General features: G+C 40.8%; 1 protein-coding gene and 1 long non-coding RNA gene across 4 annotated transcripts in view; one reads left to right on the forward strand and one right to left on the reverse strand.

Annotated features, from left to right (window-relative positions):
• Positions 1-1723: 1723 nt before the first annotated feature.
• On the reverse strand, positions 1724-12502 carry LOC118501715. The gene is made up of 3 exons (XR_004904359.1): positions 12382-12502; positions 6556-6636; positions 1724-5215 (listed from the first exon to the last, which is right to left on the reverse strand). It is a non-coding gene; the product is annotated as an uncharacterized LOC118501715 (long non-coding RNA).
• The window catches only part of NKAIN3 (sodium/potassium transporting ATPase interacting 3), a 536750-nt gene continuing 525947 nt past the window's right edge, over positions 11893-22695 (forward strand). Inside the window, exon 1 of one of the 3 annotated variants that reach the window (XM_028534034.2) lies at positions 11893-12622. In XM_028534034.2, the coding sequence (XP_028389835.2) occupies positions 12569-12622 (54 nt within the window). In that variant the 5' untranslated portion in view covers positions 11893-12568. The remainder of the gene's footprint in view (positions 12623-22695) is intronic. The other 2 variants (XM_036031159.1, XM_036031160.1) reach the window with 2 other exon arrangements.

Below are 22695 nucleotides of genomic sequence, written 5' to 3' on the forward strand. Positions count from 1 at the left end.
TTTCTGCAGAATAAGTTAAACTTAACACAGATTAATAGCAGGCTCATATATTAGTTATGATAAGAAGGCTGAGCTACTTCTGTGCTATCCTTTTTGCAGAGCATTTAGATAATATTCTTCCTCGCAGTTTGCTTACAAATACTTAGTGGCTTAGTCAGTTTACATAAACTGCTTCAATCTCATTGAAGAATGTCCTTTCTTAGCATGAGATATATGAATTTAAAATGAGCGCATCTTTATGCCTGTCTTTTCAAGGATATGCTGAAAATAGATTTTGCTAAAAATACCCACGATACTATAAAATAGTCAATGGCATCCATACAAAAGAAAACAGCAGACACAATCTTCTGAAGCACTTGTATCAGAGACAGGGTCAGCCAGCATTTGGAAGTGACAGGCTGACCCAGAAGACTTATCTGCACGAGCATCTCAATAAGCCCCAGGCAGTCAGCTGAAGCATGAAACCCTCCTTGGACAGGGACAAAGGGCATCATTTCTGGTAGCAAGTGTTTGTTTAATCACATGCATGGCTTTTTGGATTAGACTCCTCAATGATTCCCACTTTTGCTCAGCAGAAAACTCCCCTCCCCACCACTATCCATCTGCCCATCCATTTATTCAACAAACACAAAGTTAGGAACTACCAGAGCAAGCACAGAGAGTGACTAGGACTCCTCCTTATGATGAACTCATAAGGACTCCTAGAGGATTCTGACATAAAATGCCTGTCCTTTGGGATTATAATTCTGTATCTGAAATGAAGGTTATTGTCAATTATTTTTTTGAAAAGTATTGTAACCTCCCTACCTAGTGTGATTCATAGATGTGACAAATTTCCCAGGGCTCTTATGACTATTTCTTCTTCCCTTTCTACTAGAATAGAAGGAAACAAGACCTTGTATTTATAGAATTAAATGTGTTTCTTCTTACACCTTCCCTACTCTGCCAAAGAAATAGCAAAAGTCAAATTCCTTTGTTACTTATTAAACCATAAGATATAAGAACAGCTACATGGAGTCAGATTCTTTATACCTACTGCATATCCTTAATTCATGAACAGAGAACTTGCATAGCTGGGGAAACAATATGTGGTGCTATTATTAGGGCTAAAAAGGAGGTATAAAATCACTTTAACATCTTTTATCTTTTTAATTTATTTTTATTGTTTATTCTGTTACAGTTATTTCTGCTTTTTCTCCCTTCCCCCACAACCATCTAGCCCCACCTTCTCCCCTTTATAAGTCAATCTCTATATTGTTTTCCATGTCCATAGTTAACATATATTCCAAAAATTTATATGGAACTAAAAAAGACCCCAAAGAGCCTCAGCAATCTTGTGAAAGAAGAACAAAGCTGGAGGTATCACAATGCTTGATATCAAACTATATTACAAGGGCACTATAATAAAGACAGCCTGGTTCTGGCATAAGAACAGACATATAGACCAATGAAACAGAACAGAAAGCCCAGGATAAACCCATGTCTGTATGATCAGTTGATATTTGACAGAAGTGGCAAGAGCACACAATAGAACAAAGACCGTCTCTTCAATAAATGGTGTTGGGAGACCTGGACTGGTACATGCAAAAATATGAAACAAGACCACCAACTTACATAATACACAAAGTAAACTCAAAATAGATAAAAGACTTAAATGTAAGCCATGAAACCATACAATTCCTAGAAAAAAACATACACTTTAAAATCTCAGATATTCCATGTAGCAATATTTTTTGCCAATATATTCCCTAAAGCACTTTGAAATACTTTTAAAAATAGCCATCAATAACATCCTACATGCCAGACATGTAGGAAAAGAAATCCTTTTAGATATAGGAAAGAGTAAGTATAGTATTCAGAGTTAACCTTGTCTCTCATTCCTACAGACTATATGCAGAATATAATTATTTTACCTTTAAATTACATTACCTAATGATTAGAGAGAATAAACTGATCATATAAAATTTGGTAATGTGGTTCATTTTAAATATTAATAATGAGATGAAACAATGAATTCTGGTTGAAAGAAAAAAGTAGACCAACTTGCATGCTGAAGAGGCTCCTGCAGCACTACCACCCACCTTGAGGTTGAAAGTACTCACGTCAGTACTCACGTCCAGGCTTCTCCTGCCTCCCAGTGCCCCTGCAGCAGGGCTCATGATGAACTGCCACTGGAGATCTGCTGGGAGTCTACCTAAAGTCATATGCCCTGGAATGTGATTGGGGAAATGGATGATATGTCCCATGGGCTTAAATATTAGGTTTTTCCTCCTATTGAACAGGGGACATATGTGTATCATAGTTTCCTTTGAGGCGGCTGAACATCGAAAAAATACAGATGCCTAGGTCCTACCCTGACCAATTATAAAAGAATCAGGGTGGGAAGGTGTAGTAGTTAGCTTTGGTTTCAGTAATGCTGTGTAACAAACACTACTAAAAAGCTCAGTGGCTTACAAACATTCATTTCTTGCTCACAGGTGTACAAGTTGGATGTGACTCAGCTGGGCTGGGCTGGACCAGGTTCAGATCTGCTCCTCATGCCTCTCATTCTAGCATACAAGGAAGGAACAGCAACCACCTGGGGCCACTCTTTTCATGGCAGATGGCAGAAGCATAAGGTGAACAAAAACATGTGATGCCCCTTAAAACCCCTGTTTCAAACTTACCCACCTTCTGCCCACGTTCCATTGGTCAAAGCATATCACATGACTGGCTGAGCCCAAGATCAGTGAGGTTGGGTGGTGCACTCTACTTTGAAGTGGAAGGAAGGAGACCTGATTCCTTGGGGTTGGCGCTGAGGGACTAGAGTAGGTATAGCAGACTCTGCAGGTGATTCTTATGAAGTCAGCTCAGCACCTGTTGGGGGATTGCCATGTTGGTGCCACTAGGGAACATAGCAGGAAAGGTGGGTGCCATTGTTTAGTAGCTCAACAAATATGTGCGGTCATTATTATGCACTATTCAAAGATAGGAAGTGTTAGTAGAGCTTTTGTAATTCAATAACAGAGGATAATTAAAACTGGGAAAACAAAAAAAAAACTGGGACACCTTACACAAATTCAGGATGGGAATAAGCACATCAACGGAGGAGGCAACACCTGAGCTCAGCTACCAGGATGGATGAACACTCTCTAGAGAAGGGGAGTGCACAGAGGAGAGAGTGTATTCTTGGTAGAGATTACAGGATGAAATGAGGAGTTTAGAAGCAGCCTCTCACATTTGACAGAGTGCCATCCAAATTCTCTTCTTTTTCTTCTTGGTCCCAGAGCTAGATCACATTTTCCAGCCTCCCTTGCAGTTGGGTGTGGCTGTATGGAAGAGCATGGGCCAAAGAATAAGCCAAGAATGATGTACTCTTTTTGAGTCCGGCCATTAAAAACCTCCTACATGCAAACCTAAATTCTCTCACCCTTTCCTCTTCAATTCACTGAATGGGAGGAAGGAGGAGCTGAGTCAGCAGATGATCATGCTTGATGGGTAATCTTTCCCCACCAACTAGGAATGTTTATGTGAGGGAAAGATAAATTTTATTGCATAAAGTCACTAAGATTTAGAATTTGTTTGTTACAGCAGCTAATTAGTTAAGGCAAATTGCTACTTGCCTTAATATAGGTTACATGTGTTTTGTTGATAGTAAGCAATGGCTATGGGGCAGAAAAAGAGATAACAGCCACAGACTAGCTGAGTGAGTCACTTACTTTAGATACCTCTATGGTTATTTTGAAAACCAAGTGAATTAAAAGATATAATTGCAACTTAGAACTATAAATCTGGGCCGAGCATCGATGTTCAGGGGTGGTTTATGCTGTGAAGATGGTCTGCCAAGCACAGTCATTTGTAGCAGGAATTAATGGCAGAAGGACCAGGCAGCTTTCTTGTTTCTAATGTGCTTTGACATGTGTTCCCACAGGTTCAAGTTTAACTGTAACTGAGATGGGTCTCTCTCTATGTCTTTCAACTTTGGAAGTGCCTGTCATTCAAGGACAGTTAAAGAAGAAAATCCAAGTCATTAATCAGTGTGTCATCACATGACTAGAATTAAACAGTAAAGCAGTAAAACTTCTGGGCTGATGCGATAGCGAGTATTACAGGTGTCAGTTTCGGCTTGCAGTTCAAAGTAAGACACCATCTGGAAGTCGTTCTTCCTGCCAAAGGGAGTAGACACATGAGGGCTCCCCTTTCCTTTTCAAAATGAGGATGCACCGGGAGAGCACTGAGCTCTGCAAACAGAAAAAAGCTCTCACTGGTAATATGAGGAGCTCATGAGAGGCTAGCTGGAGAAAACCCTCATCAGGAGCAACGTTTTCAGAATGTAAGGACAACTTTGTACTGAGAACTGATTTTGAACTAGCCATAAGCAGAGACTGAGAGTATTTGCCATACAATTAGAATGAAGCTCTTGACGCATGGGCAAGCCTACCTCATTGGGGACCATCATGACACAGAATATTTCCAAGTAAGCTTGGCAGAATCTGTCAATGCTGGAAGAGAAAGACAGACACAATCAAAATAGAGTTAGTTCTTCTAGTCATCTTCTGCCAGGAGTGTTCCTAATCTTTAGTGAGCAGGAAATGGGAAATTTCACATCAGCTTTCCGACTGTGTTAAAGTCTCTAATACATGGTATATTGTAATGTTTGAGTTAGTAATCAGGAGTCACATGCAGTTGTGATCCTATGCTGTGGGCTAAGTCATATCCGCTAATCTTTTCGTGATCTTTATAAAATTTGAAATTAAAGACTCCTTCAAGTTGTTTTAAATCATAATGAGTGGGATAAAATCCTACTGATTATTTATTCAAGACGCTGGTGTCAAGAATGGAAGACCAGGTGAGAATAACCATGGCTTAGTTTGGCCTTTCATGGAAGCAGACCCTGAGATAGGAATTTGAGTAAGCAGTTTGTCTGGGAGATGATCCCTGGAAACCACAGTCAAGGAGTGTGGACATGAAACCAAGAAGAAGAAGGGCCAGTAAAAGGTCAATCATGAAACAAATTACCCTGGTGGACCACCCCAGCTGGGGAACTCTGAAAATGATACGGAATATGCATCTCTGAGTCACCTTCTCTGGGTCTGGGCAGCTGAGGTGTTTATATAGCAACTCCTTTCAGTCGGGATTCCAGAGTTGCTCCTGGGATGTGGTTAATTCTCCAGAACTGCAGCCTGGCCTGCATGTAAGACAGTGGTGCTGCCAGGAGAAGGTGGACCCCCATGCACTGAAATGATGCGGGCAAAGGGATGTGAGTGGGACAGCCAGACCCTCGACTACAAACTCTGTTGGATGCTCTCTCAGCAAGGCTTTCCTCAGACTGGGTGTGCTGCTGGGGAAAATTACTCTGTGCATTTCCCACTCAGTCTCAGCACCCGGGGTTTGGGTACATCCCCAAGGACCTGTTTGCGTACTCTGTGTTGTTTATAACAAGAAATTGACTTTCTGTGCCTTTTAATTTATATTTTAATGAAGTTATTTTCAAGTGTGATGTATTAATAAGTGTGCTGCGTTTACAACTGTACTCAGAGCCTGTCAGTTCCCTACCAATGTTCAGTATATGCACCCTATGGAAACCATACAGCCAGTCTGGGGAAAAGGACGCTGCATGGCACAACGTGCTTTCCCGTGGTGAGTTGCATCTTTTTCAGGTGAGACCAAGGCCTTACAGAGGGCACATGTGGGATCTAGTAAATGCAAAGGGAATCTATGTCTTTTGACCTTGACTGCTGCTTCTAATTTCTAAGACGCCTCAGGATATCACAGTGATGTTTACAAATGACTGCTCCTCTTCTCTCACTAGCAGTATCATTTTCTTATTTTCCCATTCAAAAATATAAAGGGAAATTATATGGTTGTACTATCTTTAATGGTTGTTTAAACTTCTTTAGATTTCTGGAATAAATGCATAGGAAAAGCAGTGGCATGTTCACTGTGAAATGTAAGTTTGTGTCACTGATTTTAAAAATAAAATACATGAATATTTATGTGCATTGGTATAATTTGGGAGAATTTTCTCTGCATACCAAAACACCACTGACAAATAAAAACTATCTATCATTCATATATGACTAAATAGTAGTTTTCTCCATATTATCCTGAGCTAATGTACTTTGTGTTATGTTTTACATTTCCTATGGCAACCTGGTCAGTACTGCATACATTATTTTTAGCTACTTATTTTAAAATAAACTTAGATTAAGAAAGGTGCCAAAGTGAATTACAGAGATACCATAAACCCTCTTTATGTTAAATTTTACATAAGCATTAGATAGTAATTTAGGACTGATCCTAGAACCAGATAGATATGAGGAAATCTAATGCAAAGGTACATCATGCAAAGAGATATTTTCTCTATGAATGGTACTATAATGGATAAAAACTTTAAAATATTTTTTGGTTTAAAAATGGGGGATAAAAATAAAATATCTCCTCTTTTCTTTGGAACACTTAATGAAATCCAGTAAATGGGTAGACAGATAGATGGATGCAAAAGCCACATTGGTGGCTTCAGGATTCACTAAGACTTTGTATTAATGTTTTCCTTTTCACTTTTGGTCATGCTACCTTTTCTCTTTCTTCATTACGGCCAGTTGTTAGGGGTCTCACTAACCCACAAGGCAGAGAAGTCTGATCTGATCTTCTGGACTGTTGAGAAAAGCAGAGGGCAGGGGAGCAAATGAATGGTGGGAAGGACATGTGTGTGTCTCCAATATAAGGACTCTGACATAGGTGGTATGCAGTGATGCTTCTTGTACAGAAATCTCCAATGGTTATTAACACTTGGCAATACCTTTTGTGGTAAGAAGCTCTTGAACTGGTCTGGGTCAGTTGGTCCTGCTCAGTACATGACATTAGAAAAACTCCACATGCATATCATTGTAATAATAATAATAATAGTAACAAGATCAGAGTTATTAGACCACTGAAGAGTATGATAGGTGATATCAATTGAGGCTTATTTTTAACCCAAACAGGTGCTTTTTTATATTTAAAAAAAGATGGTGCTTTTTTACATTTTAAACTAGTTATTACTACCATTTCTTGAAACAAAATATACCAAAGAAATTTTCACATTCTTTCTTTTTATAATTGTCATGTCCTCCAGGCTTTCCAGTGTCCTTAAAATCCCTTCCACACCACACACACATTGCCTACTTCTTTCTCACTTTACCTCCCAATAAACAGCCCTGGGGGGGTTACTTTTAAACGCTATGATGTAAAGTGCTTATAGTAGTAGGAAGTATGTCTCATGGAGTGAGAAAATATTGAATTATAATTGCCATCTCTTCCCCAGGTCCCCAGCATTCTGAGACATTCGTTGCTAGGCATAACAAGTGAATCAATTCTAACCAGCAGTGTGATCTCAGCAGGCACTGGGCAGCACGCCGATGCACTGCAGCCTTCACACCACATGTCAGACTTTCCACAGGTGTGTCTCCAAACTTTGCTCCAGTGTGAACCTTATCTTTGCTCCAGCCAAGCAGCCATACTATTCCACAATGTTTGTCAGAGAATCATGAAGTTAAGCCAGTTGTAGGAGGAGGTGTAGAGGATTAGAATTTGCTTACTCCAAGAAGGCAGCACCAGAGAAAAAGCACACACTTAGTGGCACGTTTAGGAAATTTCCTCAATGGGGATAGAAAGATACTTGATCAGATGATTATACCCTATTTCACTGAAACAAAAATGCCAAAATGGAAGGTTAAAAAAAAACTGTGACATAATTAAGGAGGAACTTTAACTCCTTCAAGCTGGGGTCTCAGATCCTAGTGTCTGAAAATCCTGTGCAATCTAGAGATCTGCACTTCCAGGTCTGGACTCTAGGTGCATTCTCTTCCAACTAGTTACTCTTGGCCTTGGTATATAGGTCAGTGATTTTCAACCACCCCACTGTAAGAGTTTTTAAAACATGGATACCTCATTATTTAGTCAGAAGCACTGATCTTTTCCCCTTGTTTTGGCAAGTCAAAAATGGCAACAGCCAACGATGACAATAATCCAGTGTGAATGCCTGGTCCTGAACCATAAATATATGTCATATAATCGAGTTGCATCTTATTGGTCATGTCTTTTTTTTAATTTTTAAAATTTATTTATTTTTAGATAGAGGAGAAGGGAGTGAGAAAGAGGCGAAGAGAAACATCAATGTGTGATTGCCTCATGTGCGCTCCCTGCTGGGGATCTGGCCCACAACCCAGGCATGTGTCCTGACTGGGAATCAAACCAGCGTCCCTTTGGTTCACAGGCCAGTGCTCAATCCACTGAGCCACACCAGCCAGGGCTTATTGGTCACGTCTGATAATAAAGTTGCATTTGATTGGTTAGCTCTTGTTACCAGGAATCCTTACATATAGTATGGGCACCTGATTTTTTAAAAAGTCACTTTGGAGCAAAAAGAATAGGTATTTACTATTATTATCATTTTTAAATAAATCAATCAAAATTATACCTATATTTGCTGTCAGATCAGCTGAATATATAATATATTTTTGGTATGCTGCAGAATTTTAGTAATTAGTTTATGTATGCCACGAGATAAAAAAAGGTTGAATCTCGCTGGTATTGATAATTTGTTTCTCCCTCAACTTTAAGGAAGACAGATTTGGAGTTTCTCAGAAGGAATTTTACCAAGAAACTGATAAATAAAAAAAGATAAAAGGAAAAAAGCATGGACTTGAATGTCATTTGGGTCTGAGTGCATGTGTATACATACATGTTTAATACTTACTATATACTACATATATGTGTATACATATATATCAACACTATGTGTGAAGTATTATGCTAAAATATGCACACACTATCTTCATTAAAGAAATATTGAGTACATTAAGTAGGGATACAGCAAATTATAAAGTAAACAAATCAATGTTTTGAATGAAAATACAACAGAGTGACTGGAGTCACCCTCAGATGTTGCGGTCAGTGAAGACCTCTATGGCACATGACATGAGGCCAAGACCTGCACGAGGAGACCGTGCAAGACACATGTAGGTGGCGGATGAAAAACAGATGTTAGGCTTAGTCCCATGGAGAAAGTCATATCATCAGACTCACTTCATTCAGGAAATAAAGTGACTTTCTGAGGTTCTACAGCTAGGAAATGGCATAACCCACTGTACATGAAATTGGCTATTCTACTTAGATTATTATTTCCTCCTCAAACAACTTTTGTGAACCCTTCCCTGACCCCACCCTTTATGTAATTTTCTACTCTTGCTCCTCAAGGAAGAAGTCTTCCTCTGTTTCTCTCCCTGAGAAACAGATAACTCTCCTTTAAACTTTCCTTTATCCTCACAAAAAGATAAATCAATGACAATACTTGGTACCAATCTCTCTCAGAGTGGGCTCTACTTCATTGATGTGTCTGCTCTCCCTTCCCACCTCTAAGTCCTTGAAGGGAAAGGAAAAAGTCATTTACTTATCCTTGCAAACCTGGCAACCAGCATAACCCTAAACATAATAAAGAAATGGAGCAAGTAAGAAATATCTGAGGGAGCTATGGAGGAAGGAAGGGAACAAGGGATGAAGATTTTTAGTTCAGGATGTAGTTTGATTTAGAAAATGAGAATAAGAGATTGCAGAAACAAATAAAAGTAGCTTCCCATAATGTCCAGAGTCGTTACTAGCATTGTGTTATCTCTGCTTCTCCCCTCTGCCTCCCTTTGGAAGTTAAATGCATTTTCAATTGACTTAAATTATACAAGGAAGACACTGCAATCTGAGTGTATCAGTAGAGGGGGCAGTAGTGGGAAAGGGAAGGAAAGGTACAGGAGGACTTTCCTCAGTCCCAAAAACCACAGCACAGGGTGGCACTGACTCTGGAGGAAGGATCAAGGCAAATTACTACCCACTTCCCATTGGAGCAGTTCAGTGGAGCATAGGTGTTACTGGTATCCTAAATTGCAGAGGCAGCATGGTAAATGCCTCAGTCCAGGAGATCTTGAATCAGATTACCTGGCTTTGCATTCCTCTTCACCCATTTAATAGCCACAAAATCCCTGTTTCCATTTCTACATTTTCACCGGGGATGCTCACAGCACCCAGCTTCCTGGCTGTTGTAGGGTTAAATGAAGTGAATATACATAAAGCACTTAAACTGGTGTCTGGCAAGGACCCAATACATGTTAGCTGCAAAATTTGGTATTTCTTAAATAAATAAATAAGTAAAATGATAAAAGAAAACATATATTGGGGTAAACATATATAATGTAGAGGGAAAGATGGATCATTATGTTCATTATAATAATTCAGTACCATCTCTGGAGATGAACAGGCCACACTAATTTCTGGAAGCTGTAGGTAAGTGTTGTTCATGTCTCCTCCCTCTCCAGCTTCCAGAGGGGTCCGTGGCCTCAAACTTTCTTCACTGTTCTTTTCTATGTGCTAAGTTATTTATTTGCCAGGTTCTGTGTTTTCCAATTGTGTTCATCCACCATGAATGGTGATGGTTATGTACTCTGTAAAAGAAGCCTGCCCTCATGATCCTTGGTCACTGATTCCTTAAAGACTGGGCTAAAAAAAAAAAAAAAGGCTTCTGACTATTTTTTTTCCTTTCTCCAAAGTAATGAACAAAGGAGAAACCAAAATAATGAATGTTCTTGACACTTGTATTGACCCAAGACCTGAAATTATTTGTGTGTCTCCACTAAGATTTCAAATATATCAGGCAAAGGTTTTCCTGAGAACTTTAAGTTATACGCATAACTTCCGAAGAAACAGTTAAGAAAAAGCCAGTTTAATTGCTAAACTAAACTAAAATAAAATAAAAACAGAACTCCCTTTAATTCCTGAAGGATGGTTTGAGCAGTTTCCAGGTATAGAGAGAATGTTCTAAAGGTAAGGTAAAGATCTCTTGCTTTACTTACTAACCTACCACTAAGGACCCAGGAGGGCAGCAGTGGGTTAGAAACGGGATTTCTGTGCCAAGTTATGAAGAAGCCTCTTTTGAGACAAATGGTCAGGAGGCTTATCCCTGCTCTTCTGGCGGGCTTGGGCTACTTGCTTAGTTCCACCTACTACGACAAAGGAACCCAGGAAATCTGACGCTGATCTCCCAGATGAAACCTCATCATTGTCCGCAGACCTCCTCCATTCAGTTCTTTACTATCCGGGACCAGGTCTTGTTTTCAACCTCTTTTCAAACAACTTGATTCTCCCTGGGAAGAAATTATATTTATCCTCATCCCGGGAAAAAAAAATTCAATTCATAGAAAAAGCTACGAATCCTCTTCTTTCTCAGCTTTTCTTCTTTCACTCTTGGTGTCAATTTCAAAAGGTTCCGCTGGCCGTTCCTGTGTTTTCCGGCCACACTCCGAGCCGGCGCGTCACATCGCCGCATCTCCTCTCTCCAGACCATCTGGGTCCAAGCCCAACTTTCCCATCCAGACTCCAGCTGGGATGCCCTTTGGGCAACAGACTGTGGTAGGAGACACCCGGTCGGCGAGTTCCGAGAGCAGAGCGCCCGGCGCCAGGGGCAGCAGACTCGCCTGCCTAGCGCCCGCAGCCCCTCTCCGGCCGCCCGCGCTGGCAGCCCCGCGGTCACCGAGCTCCGCCTGCGCTCCACCAGCGCTCCGCCGCGCTCGCCAGCCCGGAGCTGCTCGCCTCTGGGCCCTTCCTTCCGGACACCAAACCATCTCAACTCCCATCCTCTCTAGTAACGAGGCAGCTCATCAAAATCCTGTCCCCTCCTTTGCACACTCCTCCGATCACCCTCCCAACACCCGAACACCCCAAGCGAGAAAGCGCAGCCCGGGTCTCCCCAGTTACGCGGACAGCTGATGGTTTCCATCAACACCAGACGCCCTACTTCACGCTCACTTATATTCATTTTCTTTTTTTAATTGAATTTATTAGGGTGACATTGGCCAATAAAATTATATATGTTCAGGTGTACAATTCTATAATACATCATCTGTATATTGTATTGTGTGTTCATTACCTTAAGTGAAGTCTCCTTCCATTGCCATTTAGCCCCCACTTCACCCCCTTCTACCTTCCCCCAGCTCCTTTCCCTCGGGTGGTCACCATACTGTTGTCTGTGTCTACGAGTTTTTTCCTCCTTCTTAATCCCTTCATTCTCTCTCTTCAAAGACTCTTAGGACACAGGCCATCCTTTTCAGTGGCACTCCCTTTCATTCATACACACACACACACACAGACACACACACACACACACACACTCCCCTACGCAGACAGCCCACTCCACTTTTCAGACGCCCACCTCCTACATACTCCCCTCCCCTAAACAGACTTCCACCCACTCACCATCTGTAGCCTCCCTTCCGCCCCCCGCCCCACCCGCCCGGCTCCCCCTCCCCAAGAAGCGGACCCGCACAGTGGGAGGCAGGAACCTCCGCCAGACGCTCGCGTTGTGCGCGCCGTACTGACCTCTGTCCGCCCGGGAAACTAACAAAGGCGGCGAGCCCAGCGCAGACCCAAGCGGGGAAAGCGGCAACCGCGGGGAGGGCGAGCCTGGGCCGGGCCGGCGAGCCCCGGGCGGGGGCTGCTCGGGAGTCGGCGGCGCCGGAAGACGCGGATCTCCGGCCGCGGGCGCCGCTCGGACGCCGCGGGCACCATGGGCTGCTGCACCGGGCGCTGCTCTCTCATCTGCCTCTGCGCGTTGCAGCTGGTGAGTGCCTAACCCCTGACGGTCCGGCCCTGGGACCGGCCTCCCGACTCCTTTCTCGGAGCCGCTGCTCCGGTCGCGGGGCGGCCGGCGAACCTGGCGCTCCTGCTGTCTCCCAGCCTCCGCGCAGCCCGGACTCACACTGGCCTCCCGCCGCGGGCACTCACCGGGTCACGCCTGCCCTGAGGGAGGGCGCGGTTGCCCTTTTGGTCCCGCGAGTTGGGGTTCATTGCGCCCCCACCGGGTGTCGCCACGAGGTCCTGTGGCTGCTGCCCAGCCGCCAGGGTACGCGCGGTTTCCCCGCTCCTGGGATGCAAAACTGGTGTTAGCACCCGCTGCATCCCAGCTGAAGTTTCATGGGGACTCGTAGGCTCTTTTTCCTTCGGGTTTCCCAGTAACGTCGTTCCACGGGAAGGTGCCTGGGAATGTCCGGGTTCTGAAGACACAGGAGCAGCTCCAACTCTTAGTTCCCAGTGAGGAGGTTCTTAACCTTTATCGGGTTGGAAAGTGGTGCTTGAGGACTCTTTGATCTCCAAGAATTGAGGTCTGGCCGTGCGTTTTTAAACAAAGTGTTTCCACCCCTACCCTTACAATTTCGCTTTAGATTTTGTTGAAATGCTGCCTGTTCAGACTGCGACAGATTGACAGCTGTCAGTAGGGAGAGAACAGACTGAAAGGCTCCAGTAGCGCGCGGTGGTTAGGGGAGAGCAAAAGGGCTTTCAGTGTGAAGCGAATGCTTTTCTTAACATATGTCCTAGTGGGACCTAGACTGACCCTGGGGTCTATTGCGTTGTCACTTCAGGTCAAGGCCACAGACCTTTTGTGTCAGACTTTTGTGTATGAGAGATTAATAGACGTTTTCCTTGTATTAAACTTAAGACAGACTCTGTAGAGGCTCTGCCAAGCTTTCCTCAAAGCGTTGTTTGTTTTTTAAAGTCACAAACATTAACTAGCGTATTTTGACTAGCAAGAGGAAAATGCCTTTCAGTGAGGTTTAATGAGTAATGTCAACCCTTGTGAGACTCATTAACTGAAGGTTAAAATTATGCTCTTCCTTTAATAGTTAAGTCCTTGTTCCCATGGATGTTGTAAAAGGTTTCAGCTTTCCCTGGCCTCAGTGTTCCAGTCTCCCATAAAAACCTCAAATTAGATGTGGTCTTCACTGTTCACTTAATAAGTGTATAATTTATGTACTTATAGACTTGAAATCAGTGGCTACTTTTCTTTAAATCAAAGGGACAGTTCCTTCTGTCCTGTTAAATAGGACATATTTTATAGCATTTTCTTGAAAAATAATTTTAAAATTCACTTGAACATCTTTTCTTAAAAAAAACCCAGAGGATAATTTATACTTTAGTTATGAGAAATGGACATGGCTTATAAATTGTAAAAACTGAATAGTTAGTCAACCTTTATATAAGCAAGACTGTAGGTAGACACATTGGGTTGTGTATAGACACAATGGGTTGTGTGATCTATAATAACATAATTCTTTCCATTTTACATGGTTGGTAAGGTTTTTTGAAACAGAGGGTTTATCAACCCATTCATGATTTCCTTAGTTGGTATTATTTGTTGCTAATATTTGTGATGATACTGTGGTGTTTCATCTTTCATCCTGAATACACCTTCTCAGTTGCTACAAATGCATCTTACTCTTCAAAGCTTATCTCAAAATTCCACTTTATCTATGAAATCTTCCATGGTGCTCCCACCAAAATCAATCATGTCTTTTTCCTAAATTGCATAGCACTTTGCTTTTTCCTCTGCCAAACACACTTCACCCCCTTAAATTATTTTGTTATATACATGTATCTCTATCTCTAGTCTGTAAGTAGCCTGAGGATAAGGATCAAACAGTCCTCATCTTTGCAAACCCTGCAAGTCCCTAGGAGAGCTCATATTAGAAGGTGAAACATATTTGCTGAACTGATAATAATAATTAACATTTGCAACCCATATAAGGTTTTTCCATACATGCTATTTTATTTTACTCCTAAAATTATAATCTGAGGAAGGCCCCCATTTCACTAGTTGGCAGATGAGGAAGGTGATACTCATAGTTAAAAACTTTTCCAGATCAATGGTTTTTGTATGGTAGAGACAGTAAACACTTAATAATTGGATATCAAACAAAACATGTGTGTGTATATTACATTTCTGTGTAATACATAGGATGTGTAGCACTCTTTTGATGAATAGCAATGATAAAACATATAATACTCTTAATTGTAAATTCAAAATAGCCAGTTAATTCTGGCAGAACCATTTTGTTGAATTTGATGAGCTCTTGGCTCCCTAGTGCTGACTTGAATGTTGGTGAATATGTTTATTTACTCTGAGGAGTAACAAGGATGCCAACATTGGAACTTCTCTCTACCAATGACATGGTTGATGGTGGTTTGCAACTGGGGAAGCTTCCCCTGGTGCAGTTTGAAACTGGCTGTCCTCACAGAGGGCAAGGTGACACTGAAGAAAGAGGCAGACCACTCAGATTGGCAGAGGCAGGTTCAGTTAGCAAGGGAACTTCCATAGAAGCTTGTCGTGGGCAGCTGCAAGATGAGTTGATTTCTGTACCTTCCTTCCCCTGCCAGAACCTTTAAAGTTTGTATAGAGTCCTTAATGGGTTTCAGTCACACATAGCATCCAGATGGTCTCAACAACACATGGGACTCTCAAGGCTTTGTCCTTGAAATGGCTCCCACTGTGAACACAGTGGACAGAAGGTACATTCCAAGGACAGGAGAGGGTGAGGAGCCTCTGATTGTCCTGGAGCTGCTCAAGGGTCAGCTGGAGGTCATGACCCCTGGATGACCTTCTCCTGTACCTGAGCAGATTCTTGGTTGAATTGAGTAAATTTTCGAATACTGGAAAATCATTTAGTCATTTTTTTTGTGTCCTACTGACAATGATGGCATGACTCATTTAGGTTTAATATTATTAGAAAAAAAATTACCTGTTGCTTTCTTAACTCTAGACCATCAACAAAACAATGTTACGTGTTGATATTTAGCATTTGCCAATTTCTTTGGTGTTAATACCCCCATGCTGGCCAAGCTGAAGTACTATTTGTGTCAAACAGATAAAATAGGCATAAATAACCTCAAAAGCATAAAGTAAAACAATTAGGAAGGGATATGTTTTAAATATTTAGTACCTTTGTTTTTAATATGATTTACTTATATTTAACTTTATACTATTTAGTTTTTAATAATATATGTGTTTATCAACTGGCTTACAAATTCCTACCAATTTAACGGACACCCTGAGCCAGTGGAGCGTGCTCTAGCTTACCACAGGGTAGGGCTCGCAGAGCTAGTGTTCTTTCTGTGGAAACCAGCTGCCTTTTTCCCTCTTTCTTGTTTTTTTTTCTACTCCCACAAACTATTGGAGGGAGGAGGTTATGAAACAGTGAATAAGGGTGGGTGCTGAGAGAGGAATGGAACTCACAGAATACATTTGCCGAAGCAAATACATGCTAATGACAAGAAATGACTGTGCAGGTCATTAAAAGATGACATGGTAGCTTCTTCTCAAAGTTAAAGAAACAAACAAAAGGATCATATTAGCCCATTCACATTTTATCCAAACCACCCTCCAGAGTGAAACATCAGATTGGCCAATGTAATTGGAGAGGACTCATCATTTTTAGGGGAGTGTATTTGAATGAGCTATGGTTTGAAATCTCAGTCTTCTTTCCACATTATGTCACTGCTCTGGCCATCTCCCGTCACTGCTTCTCCTCCATGCTTCTACCCTAAGGCAAATTTGTGTGCTTCCCCCAGACTTTACACTCATGCTCTTAATTCTGCTAGATGAATTTGAAGAGAAAGTGGAAGAAAGTGGAAAACATGAATGCGTGCCCATAGAAAACTGTGCAAAGTAAATCCTTTTGAAAAGCATTTCATCACTGTGTAACAGATTCATCATGTCATCTGAGAACTTTTAAATATATTTTTGTAAGAATACTTTTGGTTTTACTTGTTTTTGAATAACGTGCGTGTATTCAGTTATCATATATGTCTAATCTAGAAATGGAAAGTAACACTTGATCATCTGCTTTTAGTAAATTAGTTTTAGTTGCCACGTTTAAATGAGTCTTAGTTGCATGTTTTTAAGGTTGAAAATTTACTCCAATGTCATTTAAGTGCCATTTTCTTATAGTGGTCTCAGTGAAGTATTCAACTGAGGTCATTAGAGATTGTTCCCACAGAGCTTTCTGCACCTTCTTGACACCACACAGGTCAGACTCTAGAACACACTCAACGAAAACTTGTCCCTGCATATTGTTTTTTCCAGAGAGCCTTGTTTCATCTTGCATCACTTCATGGAACACTCACAGCCATGTTCCTATTAAAACGATAAATCTGTGAAACAAAATTAAAAACTTCCACTTTACATTCTCTAGTAACAGATACCTTTAAAGGAGTTATAGAAAACAAGCAGCCTTTAGCACATTGATGGGCTCTATGTTTTTGTTTGAGAGAATATATGCTCAAATTAAAGAAAACTAGGAACAGTTTTTTTTTTTCTCGCAGTGAATACAAATTGACTCTGTACCACAGTCACGCCATCTTGTGACCACGTGTGTTGGGAGGTGTGGGGATAATGGTGGTGTCGTTGTGGTGACATGTGTCCAAACTAAATTTTATGAAAGGTACCACTAACCTGACAGAGATATTTGGCAATGAATACCGAAATACATTTCTCATACTATGTAGATATATCGTTGATGCTTTTGCTTTAACACATTTTTAATTTTAGTAGCTCCTACCCTTCTCTTGTGCAATATAATTCTTAATAATTTAGTTTACATTCTTTCTCTAGTATGTTTAAATGCTCTGATTCATCTCATGATACTTAGAAAAGGTTAGGGAAATTAAAATTCTGGCTAATAATGAGACTTTAGTTATAACAGAATGGACATTGAAATCTTGAGTCTGTGCTCTCTTTACTGTGTTCCGTGATTCCTGTACGTGAAATAAAAAACAACATTCATCAAATATCATAGAGTTGTCCCTGAACACTGGGTGTACCGGTGTGAACTACTCAGATGCAGACCCACTCTTATATAGTTTATATCTGAGGGTAGAAGGGCCGTCAATAAATACGTAAACAACAATTATCTAATTACAAATACCGTTACGTGCTATTAAGGAGATGAAAGTATAACACACTCAAAAAACTTGGGAGGGCCCTTTTTAGATGGGGTGGTCAGGAAGACTTCCCAGAAGTTGGAAGCTTAGTCTGAAAGGATGACCAGGAGTCAGCATGCAAAAGAGAGGGGAACCATTCTAAGTAAGAGAAACCAAGTGTACAAAGTTGACAGTTTGGAAAGAGCTTGGAATGTTCTAGATGTGACAGGAGTCTGGGGTGGCTAGGGGGCAGTCAGAGAGAGTGTATACAATGGGGTGGCATTGGACATTTGCAGTGACACCCCATTTTGTTCAGAGGACAGAGTGAACCCACTGGAGCATTTCAGACAGTTATGGTATCATCTGACCTGTGTTTCATGGTACTGTCATTGCTGAGTAGAGAAGGGAGGAAGGGGAAACGAGAGGAAATGGAGACAGGGTGCTCTTCTGTTACAATGAACAAGAGTCAGACACATGTAATAACAACAGGTAGAGGAAGGATAAACATGAGACAGGATTTAGGAGTAGAAATCCTAGGACTGGCTCAGGGGCTGACCTGCACATCTTGTATAAGAGAATGTGATTGTGGTGCTTTTTACTGAAAGTGGGAAAATTTGGTCTTGGTGGAGCAGGAGTTCTGTTTTAAGAGAGTTCTGCTTTAGATACCTTAAGATTCTGATACACAAGGCCAAGTAGCTGTCAGGTATATGAGTTTGGAACTCAGAGGACAATTGGACTAAATATCCAGAATTGGGGATTATGAGCAATATTGGTATTTAAAGCCCTGGATGAGGTCACCTCAAGAGACAGTGTAAAGAGATATAAGAAGAGTGCTAAAAACAGGACTCGATGTTTTGAATGTCAGTTTTAGGGAGACTATTGGGCAAATGATTGATAAAGTGAAAGTGGACTTGCTTTCTAAGGTGAATAAAAAATGCCTGCTTTTAACCCCCCTCAACACTAATTGGTGTTAATATGTGTAATTTGTCATGAGTTTACAACAGAATATACCATTCGACTAAAAGATAAGATTTTATAAATGATTAGTATTCAAAATGCCAGTTAAATGGAAGTGCAAGCCAATGACACGTAACACAAACTATCCGATTTACATTTTTAACTTGATATGTTTTACAAAGATAGTAAAATAAAATGCGGGATAGCCCCCAATGCCCTGTAAAACAATACTCTTATCTTTGAGCTAAGCAAAATATTGGAGAAAAGGCATTTTGAGACGGGTATAGTACAAAAAGTTCTGGTGAAAGCACTGAGTCTTACTCAATGACACAAATTTGGGAAGGTGAAACATTAGTCGATTGCTGTTCTCTGTGACTTGTCCAAAGAATCACCAGTTCCCTTATTTGGAAGAGAAGCACCTGTCTATTGAGAAAGGGTGACGAGAGTGCAGGCTCATGGGCAGTAGGGGTTGGAGGGACTGACAAGGTCTCTGCTTGTAAAAATTAGATGGTCCATTGTTGAGAGAAGCAGGGGCAAACATGGAAGTTGTTAATGATTTCATTCTTTTTCCCTAGGTTTTCTGGGTCTTTTGTGCATGGAGAAACACTCTTTAGAATGCTTTTCCTGATTAATTGCATTCCTGAATTATTAAGTAGAATTACATGTTTGAATTTCTTTTCTCCACTCCCTCCACAGGTATTTGCATTATGAATGGTTTCATATAGATGCCCGGTTCCTTCATTAGCAAGGTATTGGAATAGAATTTCAGCTCTCACATTCTCGTAAGAGATATGAGCTCAGTGGATGTGATGATAAGTCGTAAATATATTTCTGACAGTTTCTCTCTATTCCAGTAATTTGAGACATGGCTATACTTCAGTATTGATTAATATGTAGTATGATAAGTGCTTGCGTGTGGGAAGCCCCAGGCTGTGAAGTTGACTGGTTAGCTCAGTTCATTAAGGGACAAGGAGCAATGCTCTGTGCTCCAGTTGTTTCCTGTCCGGGTAACTAGCTGTAACTGATCTTAGTGAAGATAATATAAAATTCTCATTGATGGCAGTTCGTTATCAACTTGTACTTAAAATATAGATCCTTGATAAGGGAGCACTTTCAAATTGTAGTTTATGAAAGGTAACGTAGCTCGGATTTGAGGGGACCTCAGGAAATTACCTAGACCCGTCTTCAGTGCCGTGGCTTGACTGCGTGAATATTCGATACAAAAGATGCTTCTGTTGACTCTTAAATATCTCTGAGAGTGGGAATTTTCACTGTTAGCAAAGTTCCTCAGGTTTGAATAGGATTTCTCATGCTTTGATTTTTATCTGATCTTCTGTGCCTTTTTGCCTTTCATCTGGATGATGAGTAGCAGATGGAGGCCATGATGTACTGGAGCCCGCTCGTACCATCTGGGGAGACTTCACTGTTACATTTCCAGAAATTCTGTGAGCCAGTTGTTAAACACAGCCTGTATTAAACGTTAATTGTGTACAGTTTAAGTTAAAAACAAAGGTATTAAATATCCGAAGCTCAACCCTTCCTAATTATTGTTACTACATTGCATTGTACTTCGTCTGTGCTCCAGTGGATATTTGGTACCTGTTGTATCTGTATGGTAGAAGTTGTATGTAACTGTACCATTGAGCATCTCTCCCCAACTCTGCAACTTGTGACGTTACATGGGTAGCCAAAGCTCTGCTGGAGTGGAAGTGTTTACATCATGAGAACACACTAACACCACAAATCAGGCCGTTTTCCCACCCCTCTGAGCCAGTTATTACCCATTTACTAGCGAACATCGGTTTTTATATTCAAGTTCCAACATTAACTCCTTTATTTAGTAGCTTTAGAATCTCCTGAACATAGTAGTGGATAACTGATTTGTGACTAAATGGTCCAGAATTAATGGTGGTTCATAGGTTTCACTTCTAGGTGATTGACGAGACTCTAGACTCCCTCACTGAGAAAGTCATTTCTGCCTAATGGGTGTTGATTGATTCCCGTGAATGGGCGAGGACTTCCTCCAGTGCCCAGCTCCTCCACCTGTCTACATTATTGGTCCTAATTAGCTCCTTCCACAGGGATGGCAAGTGATCAATGGCAAATAGATCAAAACACTTTTCCTACACCACTGCTGGCTCTTCTAGGCTTCCACGCTATAATTTTCCATTGTCCCCACATTGAAAGACTAAATATCCAGTCTTTAAGGAAGCTATGAGCAGGTGATTTATTTGAGAATACACTAAAAGATATTTGGCTCATGAGATGTATTTTCTGAATTTTAAGACGTAATCCTTGTTACAATATGCAATAAAGTTCTATAGCATCTCAGTTCCCTTGTTTCATTCTTACATCTCCATGAGGCAGATGTTAATATATTCCCATTTACAGATGAGAAAACGGAAATGTGGAAAATTAAGCAGTATACTGAAGTCATATGTCATGATATGACTTAAGCCCTCAGAAGTGGAGAAATGCAGATAACAGAATTTTGTGTGTGCTTCCTCATGACTGGATTAAAAGAGAGTTTTTTTTCCTTCTGGGCTGAGGCCAAACCAGTTGGAAAGAGTAATTATTTAAGCAAGCAATTCTACATAAAGTGTAATTTTAAAATTATGATCCAGGTGACTTGAGTAATAAGAAGAGATATTGTAGCTCTTGAAACAGCTCCTTTTTCTTCCATTTCTGTTAGGAGAAGATAGCTTTCCTCATGATTGATATCTATTTTTAGAGTCCCTCAGGAGGCTCCCCAATTTACCCAGAAACAAAGGAATGAAATGCAAGCATTCTGCAGACCAAATATTCTGCAATTATTGCATGCTCTATTTTCTTCAGCAGATGAACCACTTCTGACAATACTTTCATTGTCCAGATATAATCTTCTAATACCATCGGGACCTCTGCTCACAAGTATCCCCTATCCCCATAAAAGTTTAAACCTTAAATTCTTTTTGCTGTCTAATGGGAAACTCCACCTTGGCCTCGGAGTGTATGATTGTTAAAGATCTGAATGTGGCAGCCATACCACTGACTGAGCATTCTAAATGCAGGGCCAATTAGGGGAAAGCATTAGGTGAAGCCTCTGAACCATTAGGAAGTCTGCAGAGATCCCCCAGCAGTCTTTTCTTCTAAAGGGGAGTTGTGGTTGGATGTACACAGAGGGCATCATCCTCAGGGCTCTGTCCTTCACACGTGGTTCTCTGGAAGCATTTCACAAGGAGGAGATGTAACATTTTGTAACATTTCACAGGCCACATCATACAGAGGACTGTTGGCCATCTATTATTAATATGTTTGTTTGACTAGTCCAAAATTGTCTTTATACATACTTTTTAACTCCTTCACTACTGATGATACTTTTACGGGAGGGCAGAGGTTCTGAGGAGTTTGAAGATAAAAGTAATGTCTCCATTTTCTTTCTAGACAACACAAAGTACAGACTATTGATTTTTGTAGTGTGTTTTCTATTGGTGAAAAACTGGTTTGAGAGTTGAAAAATATGCATGGATTCTCATTCAAGATGCTTTATTTTTGTCCCATTATATCGAAGAAATAATATTTTTATATTTTAGAGGACCATAACAAAGCTGAACAGGTATTATATTTACAGATATTTGAAGTTTATATTTCTTATATTTTTAGCCATTATAAAATTTAATTTGATTTTGAAATGTTGATTAATTGCCATTCTACTAATGAAAGGTTTAAAATGCCCTTAGGACAATGGCACTTAAAGATTTATAAATAGAAATACACTTCTGTAGCCAATATTTGTCTTACATTATATTTAGTTAAGAGGTAGTCTGAAATTTAGATTTGGGCCGAGCATTCCCTGCAATGGCTACGTGCCTCTTGTGACCTAAAATGAAGGGAAAGTGATTGAGAAATCCCAGAGGCATCTGGAGAATGCTGATGGAGGGTTAGCTGCTGCATAGCCATGCTTTTCTCCAAAGTGGTACTGGAGGCTGACTCCACGGGGGACTC

Source organism: Phyllostomus discolor, chromosome 7 (assembly GCF_004126475.2).
Source record: "Phyllostomus discolor isolate MPI-MPIP mPhyDis1 chromosome 7, mPhyDis1.pri.v3, whole genome shotgun sequence".
Taxonomy (NCBI): Eukaryota; Metazoa; Chordata; class Mammalia; order Chiroptera; family Phyllostomidae; genus Phyllostomus; species Phyllostomus discolor.